This window comes from Epinephelus lanceolatus, chromosome 13, assembly GCF_041903045.1.
Source record: "Epinephelus lanceolatus isolate andai-2023 chromosome 13, ASM4190304v1, whole genome shotgun sequence".
Lineage (NCBI taxonomy): Eukaryota > Metazoa > Chordata > Actinopteri > Perciformes > Serranidae > Epinephelus > Epinephelus lanceolatus.
In genome coordinates, this window is record NC_135746.1 from 21,557,877 (window position 1) to 21,568,917 (window position 11,041).

The following is an 11,041-nucleotide window of genomic DNA, read 5'->3' on the forward strand; positions in this document are numbered from 1 at the left end:
AATCAATGCATTCTGTTGTATTTAGTTTATTTGAAATCATGGTTGAACATTAGACCATTGTTTTTTGCGTTATACTTTTTGTTTGTTTTTTAACAGATACATTTCCTCACAACATTTTTACTTCTTTGCTTTACTGTCATTACCATAGATTATTACTTTTCAATTTAAGATTATATTCAACATTCAAAACTTCACGTGAAATGCAGGAAGAGCAAGTTAGACAATGTGCAATAAAGCAATAAGAAAGACTGTCATCTATCAGTGCTGTATAGTACACGTGGGAATGAAACTGTGCTTCTTCTGGTTCCCGATGCACAAAAAAAAGAAAAAGAATGAATGATGCACATAAGGTGCAAGAGTACAAACAAGACACAAAACAAGGCACAAACATGTAGTGCAACACACAAAAACTGTTACAAGACTCAAGAAAAAAAAATAAATAAAATGAGAATTTATAAATATTAATGTGAGTATAAAATAAGTGTTAAGTGTTAGTTGTGCAATAGCAGCAGTAGCCGTTTGTGGGTCCCTGAGGATATTTGTGTACAGTAAGTGTATGCATTAAGGGACTTTAAGTAGTCAGCCAGGTTGTTTGTCATTTAGAGGACGTATGTCACGTTGTGTACACGCTATATGTAGAAAAAAACAAAACAGAAATGATGCAGAATACAGAACACACGGTAGCATTTTAGAAGAGGTGAAACCATACAGGCCTGCCCCATCAAAAAGATCTCTATAAGCTGTCAAGGACAGAAGAGGGAGAAGGGTTTTTAAATCTTACGACCGCTCCCAGTGTTAGTTTAACCTTTTAATTTTCAAGGTTTCTTTTGATATTGCTCTCTTTCTTCTCATAAACTTAAAAAAAAGCAACATACTGCATGCCCCTCATCATGAAGAACACATGCACAACATAAAAAAGAGACCTGCAGCTTTCCATACATCATCAGGGATGTTTCCCAGATGCTTTGTTATCAAAATGCCCTGGAGTCTGTATGTTCAATAGTCACATGTTTACGTGGTGCTGTGTATATAAGTGACACCTGTGGCCTAGTCCTGGACATAACCATGGCGGTGTATACTTTCACCTTCCTGTGCGCCTTGAGCGTCTTTGCTGCTCTCCAGGTTCCGAGCACCGACGCATTCTTTTTTGATTGGTTTGTAAGTAAAATTTAATGTCCTCTCTAATAGGGAATTATATTGGGTGTTTATTTCTTGTTTGATAATCTGACAAATGTAGCTTTTCCTGTACGTACATTTCTATATTTTTGCTTCTAATGTGCAATAAACTGACCAATTATTTCCCTTCTATCTCTGAAAACCATACCTGAAGGGTGAGTGTTTGTAATTAGTATTATAAAATGTCAAATATTCATGCACATTCACACTTCACAAAATCCAGGTTTTGGGTTTTAATTGTGTTCATCTCTGTTTAGGAGGATCATCATCTTCAGAAGAGGAACAACCCTCTCAACGACTGTCCATCAGCAAAGCTGATCAGAATGAGATCGTGAACAAGCACAACGACGTGAGAAGAAGTGTTCAGCCCACTGCTAGCAACATGATGAAAATGGTAACATCCCGATAATGCAATAAAATTATTTCAGAGTTTTGAAAGCATAGTGTGCTTCACTGAATATTAATTCTCAGCATGGATCCTCACTTGATCTTGCCAATTAGTGCTTGATTTGGTATTACACATGCTCCCTCGTGCAGCAGATGGGTAAGGGATAAAATGATTTTCCAGACAAGCACACAGCACTCATTAATTTTCTGGTATATACACTATACCAGAAAATCAGTGAGTGCTGTGTGCTTGTCTGGTATATACACTATAATTGTCTAGATGTGCTAATGGCTGATCCTTCCACTGCTTTCCACAGAGCTGGAGCAGCGAGGCTGCAGCCAACGCTCAGAAATGGGCCGACAAGTGTACCATGAAGCACAGTCCTGACAGCTCCAGAAAGATCAGCTGTAAGTTCATTTATTGTTTATTTTACTGTAAACTTTACTTTATAAAACTGTCAACCACACTGTCATTTTACAAACACTGAACTACCATGTTACTTATAATTCTAAAGTGATGTGTCAAGCATTTTAATCTTGTCAGAGCGTAAAATTACCTACAGCAGTATTTTAGACCATCATGTGACATTAGATGCTTCACTGCCACCCAGGACAAATCACATTACTTAGAGTTAGCAGCTTTTTAAGGCTCTGTGTCCACCATATCTAAAGCATTTAATGGCAGAAACATTAGTGCTCGCAGTGAGTTCATTTCCAATGTAATCAAAATGTCATGGCTGGGTTTATAGACTAGTTTCATGTGGCAGTTCATTGTGTGCTTTCTTCAGTGTGGCTGGTTTGGCAAATATTTTAAGTATGGGTCTTGTGGTGATGATCATACTAGTGCTATGTCACCATTAAAAAACAGTTTAGATCTATTGAAGAGAACATCATTATGATGTGGCGATGAGGCGGGAACAGCATTGGTATTTGTTCATTTATAAAGCTTTGATGCAGATGCCTCCACCCTGTATTTCATTTGTCTTTAACTATGACCTCACATAATCTTGGTATGCGTTCACAGAATAGGTTGTTGCTTCACAGAACTACGAAGAATACCTTAAACTTAGACACTCTGCCACCCTTATGGCTGTTTAAATGCCTTTTTGAGATCTTGTTTTAATTGAGTGTACTTGCTGTTTACTATATAGCTACAGCTTAGCATGTATTTCTACTTTTAGCAATCATTTCCTGCTACAGTTGTTTGTTGTTTTGTATGATTTCATTTCTGTTTTAATTAATATACATGATGGTTCTTTGCATTATTCAGTGTTTTTACAGGTTTAAATCACCTGGTCTGTTTGTTTCGGAGAGAAAAAAAAACGTCTGTGGATAATTCGGCTCACAATAAAAACCTCCTTAACGTGTAGATCAAAAAAAAGGAGGGCACACATTAACTTATGAGAGAAAAGGGGCAAGCAAGAAGGTGATTTGTTTTTAGCAGTTTTAATCGCCTGGTGCGTTTGTTTTGGAGAGGAAAGGACCCCTGTGGATTATTCTGCTTCCGTAAAAAACCTCCTGAACAATGAACACTCAAGGAAATCTAGCCAAGAGAACTTCTGGCTGGCTGCAATCTGCAATTCACCACTAGACGCCACCAAATCCCACTAAATATTACACATTTCACCTTTAACTGAATTACTCATAATCATTAACTTAATCAAAGTTCAAGCCTCGAGCTGGAATGAGCTAGACACATAAAACTTGCCCCAACTGGAAATGATGTGCAAATGCCTCCAAGAAATATGACTCAAATAAGCCACATGGTGGCACTGTAATTAACACCCAAATGCGATTTTTGAAAGCCACGCCACTCACATCGTAAGTCCAACTGACTTGAAATTTGGCTCACATGTCCAGCACCATGTGATCTCCAAAAAGCCTCTTGGACCATAAAAGTCCACCATGATGGATTTTTTGCTATTATGCATCATGTGACAAGAGGAAAATAAATACACTTTTCTTTATTTTGACCTCATCAACACCAAATTTGCGACACAGCCTTAAGGGACTGAAACACACATTTCTACTATAAATGAGCAGGATCAGTTAAAAACATGTCTGCCACTTAACAAATTCAAAATCAATATCAAAAACTTTGGCAAAGGGTGGAGCTTATCAGTGAATTGTGTAGTTCCTGTAACAACAACACAGACACAGGTCGGTTCTCTCAAACAGGTGCTTATTCGAGCATTTCCGTGTCGCTGATACCTCTACTTGTTGTCACGCCATGAAAACTATTTTTAAGAATAAACATAACAGAGAATGCATCAATACAGTGCAAGAAGACAGAAGAGAAAACAAAATGGCGGTCAGCGCAATCAGGGACAAAGTGAAATAAACACCTTATTGGCTGCTTTTCATGAAAAGAGTTTCCCAAAGCTCTTTAAGTCCTTCAAGCGTCTCCCCAACCGTCTTTCCAACCATCCACTTCAACCTAAGACATTTACAAACAGAAAATGAGAGCCTAGCAAGACATTCTCAACACTGCACTATACACAGCCCCACAGCAAATTCCGCTATGGTGGCACACCTAACAGCAAGCATAAGTTCCGCCACAGAAATACAGATAAGTGAATAATAAACCGATGCCTTAGTAGCTTCAACCCTTGTAATCACGTACATTTTACCCTTATTCATCAACTCAGTGACGAGATTTACATTCTAATCGTAATGAGCTAAATTATTAATCCATGTATTTATCTAATTATGAGCTTGGTTATGCATCGTGCAAACTTCAAACTCAACATTTTTAAAAAACACTTACAAACTGGTCATAACTCAAACAAGCTGAGGTGACTTTGCTCAGCCTTGTGAAGCCGAAAAACCTGCTCGCTTCTGTTTGTGGCTTTGATTTCAGGCAAATGAGCTGCTTCCTTCTGGTGGCCAAGAAAGGGCTTGAACCTGGATAAAGTTGCGTTTGCCTTTGGATTGAGTGCATACAATTACAGATATGGACCAATAAATTGTAATGTGGGTTGATAAACTGTAATCTACATTTTGGAAAAATTAAAGCGTGTCTACAGTGGCAATAATATACATTATTTTTTGAGAAATGTACTGCTTAATTCTCAGCAATAGGTTTGGTTATGTGTTTGTTTATTTTGCTTATCACTGGATTGTTTGTATAGCTTTATGCAGTCTAGTTGTAATTTCATGTGATTGTGATATATTGTTTTGGCTCCGAAAAAAAGAAAACAAATTCAAATTAAGAAAAAAATATGTAGCAGGTCATACCGGAGGTGGACGAAATGAGCAGCCAGTGTCTGATATTCAATTTAAAAGTCAGCAGAGATTCAATACAACGACAGCTCTCAACTCGATCACGTAATTTTTTAACTTCTTCAAAAATCATCTTTTTCTGACAAAGAATTACATGAACAATGAGTGGAAGGAGCATTAGATAGAGGAGGAATATATAGTAGGTTTTATGCAAAGAAGGTGGTCATATGTCCTTAGGAATCACAGTTAGGGTTGGTCAGGGTACAGCCTAATTTCCTGGCTGTCACAAAGACACTGTGCAGAGGAGAAGAATTTCTTTCAGGTGTGATCATGAGTTGAGCACACATTAATGATTGGTTTTAAAGAACTGAAGTATACCCCTCCTCTTTAACTGTAGCTAGCGAATGTGGAGAGAACCTGTACATGTCTAGCGGGAAGAAAACTTGGAGCCAAGCTATTCAAAAATGGACAAACGAGGTGAAGGACTGGCGCTACGGAGTGGGATCTATCAACGGAAAAGTGGTTGGACACTACACACAGGTGCCTTTATATCACACAGCACTTGTTAATTCTGACTAACTTTGATCATCACAAATCTTTAATAACTCTAAGGGTTAAAATGGGCTCACCAACCCAAACCGTGACTATTAAAACAGTGTTATACAACAAATTAATGCCATGAGCTCCGGATGATTTGGGTTTTATCTCCTCCTTTTATCTCCTACACAGATGGTTTGGCACAACTCTAACAAGGTTGGCTGTGGTATAGCCTACTGTCCCAACAGTGACTACAAGTACTACTACGTCTGCCAATACTGCCCACCGTAAGTACAAAACATTTCTTTTCTTTTTAAACATAAATTAAAGTCATATTTTCTCACTTTTAGTGAATATTTGAGCCCAGTCTCACTTTGAAGTCGCCGAAATCCAGCGCTTATGAAGTGACTTGCGGCGTCAGAAACCAATGAAAAAAGGCATCCTTTAACTTCAGCCTGATTCGTGGCTGGTTGCCGTTATAGTTTAAAGGCGCGCGCCAGCATCAGGGGGAAACGTGGCAGGACAAGGACGAAAGTTAAGGTGGCAAAAGTCCCACTGGGGCAGGCAGGAGGGGTGGTGGATGGGTCCAACAAACACCAAATTTCACTCGTGAGAGCGGTGTTTGTGTACCGTAAGATTTTAAAGCCAAACCCTGTTCTTTTTTCCTAAACCTAACCACGTGTTTGTTGAAGGAAAAAAAAACTCAGTTTGCGGTGTTGTACCGACACAGTGCGTTTATTTTGAAAGAGACTGTGTGAAAACGTTAAATTTCCTGTGAAAACAAAAGCGTATTTTGAAAGAAGACAATGTATGTAACAGGCAGAACTTGACATGGCGTCCCAGAACGTCAACAACCAACGCACCCAGGGTACCTTCCATGACCAAACGTTGATATGTGACGAGGACGGAGTGAAAATGTGTTTAATATTTACATGAATATTTACGTGTCTATTGAGGTGAATGGATCCAGGGTCAAGTTCTGTTTTGTAATATTGATTGTATCTGGGGATTTAAAAAGAAGAAAAGAACATAGATAAAAATTTTAGTACATTTCAAACCTTGAAGGCTTTTTCTAAGTACAAATAATTTTGAAAACATCATTAGAATACTGAAGTGGATGGAAAAAAGGGACAATGCTCTGCAGTGAGGAGTAAAACTGCAATTTACATCTAATTTGTCCTTCTCACTGAGTAGTCATTAAATAGTTATTCAAAGTGCTTTGCCTTCTCAGATCATAATCTGTGATTTGTTTGCGCTGATATCCCATGTAAGAGTCTACTGCTGCTACATTTAATATTTGATGCTTTTGCCTACATTACAGTGGAAACTACCAGTACGCTCGTCCCTACAAATCAGGACGCTCCTGCGGTGACTGTCCCAATGGCTGCGACAACAAACTGTGTGGTAGTATTGCATGTAAGTGGCAAATACTGGAAGACTAATTCCTAACATTAATTTTTGTGAATGAGAATGGCTTATTTGAATTTGGGCAACACTTTACTACATTACAAACAATTTTGTTAATGTTTACATACTGCTTAAAAATGCCAAGTGTATGGGTTTGCCTTTACACCTTAACTGATTTATTAAAACATTAAATTTAGTTTAGCTTATTTGACATTGTCAGAGGGACATTAAATTACTACAAAATGTCAAAGGTGAAATAAAATCCAGGATGTTTTCCACTGTAGTCTTTAAAATAGAGTTATAACGCAGGACTAGGTTGCATCACATATAATAAAACAATATATTAAAAACCTAAATTACCTTCCCAACAAGTTAAATAGCGAAAAGTAAAATGTAAATATTACATACCAGTTATAAATAGATGAGTTAAAGCTACAGTTGGTTACTTAAATGAAAATAACTTTGTGTCATATTTGCTAACACTGTCACTATATTCTTAAAGAAGAGCAGGAGACAGTCTGTGAAAAAAAAAATCATGTCTAACCTCCTTTGACTACTGTCTCCAATGACAGTGGCTAAAATCTACCATGGTGCACCAAAAACAAAAACCACGTAGGAAAGAAGCAAGCACTCTTAAAATAAATCCATTCAACAGGTGCACGGCCAAAAGCAGCAGAAAAAAGAAAAGAAGCCAGCACTCACAAATGTCCTTTTGGTAAATTTAATAAACCAACTTGGGCGGCGTTACCAGAAACACAGACGTTTCGACAGAAAGTCAAGATTGTTAATTGAGGGACAGCGACTCAGTGACTTCTTTGCACTTTATTTTTTTACTGTGCATTTGTGATCTGATTGTTAATTGAGGGACAATTTGTTGATTTTAATTAATGGTTATTTGACAGTTGGGTACTTTATTTGACCCCTCAAGCACACATTTTACTGTTGATCACAGTGCCTTTTTGTACGAGCAGAATTTATTATGCACATGTATATCGATTTTCAGTGTATCTACTGCTATTTTGCTGTGACACACGTGTTTAAGATTGTTGTATTGTTATTGTGTTTTTCTTTGCCTGTGACTTGACACTATATTGTATGGCGGAAGTGTAAATTGTCTTTCCACACACCTGCTCTGATTGCTTCGAGCGTACTTAAACGCCACTTCCGTAACCTGAGTTACACACTGTAGAAGACTTTCTGTCGAAACGTCTGTGTTTCTGGTAACGCCACCCAAGTTGGTTTATTAAATTTACCAAAAGGACATTTGTGAGTGCTGGCTTCTTTTCTTTTTTCTGCACCAAAAACAACCAACCAGAAATGAGGAGTCTCTGATGCAGCTGTCCATCATGTCAGTCACTGCTTGTGAACTGCAGTCAAACTGTCAAGCTAAGCAGCGCTGATCAAATTTAAAACAAGATACTGTTAGCTGCATTGCCTTTTTATCATCTCAAAGGTTTTCAGAAACTGTAAAATGAGAAAATTTGTGACCCAGCTGTGATTTTGAAGACAGTCGACCAAAGTGTCAAGCAACGCCCACCGGCAGACCAACATTTTCATTTTACAGTTAAATGATAGGGGTTTTAATCTCATCACGTCTCATCACGATACGCATCGATACTTTGGACAATGATACGATGTTTGCCGATATTACAAAGTCTCCCACAATACAATTCAGATTTGCAGAGGACGCAGCAACCCCTTTGTTTTTAGCTTTTGTCCATAAGTAAAAAAAAAAAAAACAACATAAATAATGTAAACAAGTGCAGTAAAGTTTACTTTAAACGGACTCCACTAACACACATATAACAGCACGTGGAACAAGTTCACCCTCAGGCTTTTCTATTAGAAAGACCTTTCTGGAAGAAATGATTTCACTTTAACCCAAATAATTATCTTTTTCCTAAAACTTCAGAACTATTTGGCTTACAGCCCTGAAGGCAAACTTCTCCCTCTTCTTCTCTCCCAAACTTCACCATGTTTTATCTCGTTAACAGTATTGTTTACATTCACCATGTGCTCTGTCTGTTGACCCTTATTTTCTCCATAATCTATAATATTTTCACACTGCTGATTTATTTTCCGAGTAAATAACGTTATCCTCGTCATCTTTCTCTTGGCCGCTTGACATCTGCCTGCCACTGTTTGGCAGTGACACAGACTCTCAAAGTGTATCCCAAAAATGGAGATATAGATCATATTTTCATTTTGCATCGATGATACTGGATCATTGATCATTGAATCGATATATTGATCCAGACCGATGGATTGTTACACCCCTACTAAACAGTACACTAAAGTATGTTTCTGAAAACATGAGATGAGAAATACGCAATGCAGTAACAGAATTTTGATTCATATTTGATCAGCGCTGCCTAGTTTGACAGTTTGACCGCAGTTCACAAGATGTGATTGACATGATTCACAGCTGACTCTTCTGCTCTGATTGGTTGTTTTCATTCATGTGTGGTAAGGCCATTAGAAGCGCTACAAGAGCAGGCAGAGGAGCATGATTTTTTTTTTCCCCACAAATTATCTGTCTTATTCAGTGTTGTGTGAATATAGAGAGTTTCAGCAAGCTTTTTTTTTTTTTTTTTTTTTTTGAAGTTACCAACTACAGCTTTAAACCTCAGTGAGTGAAGCTCACAAAGTTTCTTTAAGCACAGACAGAAATAATAGAAAACTATAAGCAGAAGAAATAAATATGTCCTTTTTTTAATTGATTCATGACCATGGTATACATTTTATAAGCAGGATAGCTAAGTAGTTAGCTCAGTATATACCTTAGTATAAAGAGATTTTTTTGAGATAACAGGGAGACCACCCAGCTTCCTCATTTTTGCAACCTTCAGTTTTGCATTATGTTTTTCCTGGATTTCAACGTAATGAACATGACAGTGTAGCTTTCTTTGACTCCAACCAGTGAGATCATTTCTGCCTTCAGAACATTGTTGTAAGACTCCAATCTGACTAGTGAGCTCTCTTGAGTTTGTTTTTTTATTTATGCATTCATTCTGCTTTTTTTCTGTCAGCTGGAGGCACCTCGCAACGCTGTCGCTACAAGGACAAGGCCTCTAACTGTCGCTCGTTGAAGCAGCAGCTGAGCTGCAAACATGGCCTGGTGGCTTCTTGGTGTCCCGCCTCCTGCAAGTGTTGATTTAATGCCACAAGTCCACATGGACTCTGAGTCATCAGTCACTTTCAATAAATGATACACTTTGACACTTGTGTCCCTCAGTTGATTATTGATCAGGTCAAAAAGCCTGAAGTACAACCCGAATTCCAAAAAAGTTGGGACGCTTTGTAAAGCGTAAATAAAAAAACAGAATGTGATGATTTGCTAATCCTTTTCAACCTGTATTCAATCAAAGAAACTACAAAGATATGTAATGTTCAAACTGATAAACTTTATCAATTTTTGTAACACTTATTCTGAATTTGATTCCTGCAACATGTTCCAAAAAAGTTGGGACGGGGGCAACAAAAGACTTCAAAAGTTGCTGAATGCTCAAAAAATACCAGGTAAACAGGTTAATTGGTAACAAATGACAGCATCATTATTGAGTTTGAAAGGGGCATCCTTAAAAGGCTCAGTTGTTCATAAGAAAGGATGGTCATTTTGTGAAAAAACTGTGTGAGCAAACAGTCAAACAGTTTAAGAACAAAGTTTCTCAGTGCACAACTACAAGGAATTTAGGGGTTTCACCATCTACAGTCTATAATATCATCAAATGATTCAGAGAATCTGGAGAAATCTCTGCATGTAAGGGTCAAGGCTGAAAACCTTCGACCCCTCAGGATGCACTGCATTAAAACCAACATGATCGCATAAAGGATAGTACAACATGGGCTCAGGAACACTTTGGAAAACCACAGCCACTACACACAGTTCATCACTGCATCTACAAATGCAAGTTAAGACTCTCCGATGTAAAATTAAAGAAACGCAGTGGACTTCTCTAGACCCCAGCTCATCTGAGATGGACTGACACAAAGTGTAAAAGTGTGCTGTGTTCTGACGAGTTCACATTTCCAATTGTTTTTGGAAATCATGGACATTGTGTCCTCTGGGATAAAGAGGAAAAGGACCATCCAGATTGTTACCAGTGCGAAACTCAACGCCGGCATCTGAGGTGGTATGGGGATGTATTAGTGCCCATGGCATCATGGGTAACTTGCACATCTGTGAAGGAACCATGAATGCTAAAAGGTATATACAGGTTTTGGAGCAACATATGCTGCCATCCAGACAATGTCTTTTTCAGGGACGTTCCGTGTTTATTCCAGCAAGATGATGCAGAGCCACATTCTGCAC

The 11,041-nt window shown here is 38.1% G+C and overlaps 1 protein-coding gene across 1 annotated transcript; it reads left to right on the plus strand.

Annotated features, from left to right (window-relative positions):
* Positions 1-1,047: 1,047 nt before the first annotated feature.
* LOC117270440 (cysteine-rich venom protein-like) lies at positions 1,048-9,948 on the plus strand. The gene is made up of 7 exons (XM_078173878.1): positions 1,048-1,162; positions 1,437-1,570; positions 1,881-1,971; positions 5,183-5,325; positions 5,515-5,609; positions 6,644-6,738; positions 9,759-9,948. Exons 1-7 carry the CDS (start codon positions 1,066-1,068, stop codon positions 9,881-9,883), a joined length of 780 nt encoding a protein of 259 aa, XP_078030004.1. The 5' UTR covers positions 1,048-1,065; the 3' UTR covers positions 9,884-9,948.
* The last annotated feature ends 1,093 nt before the right edge of the window (positions 9,949-11,041 follow it).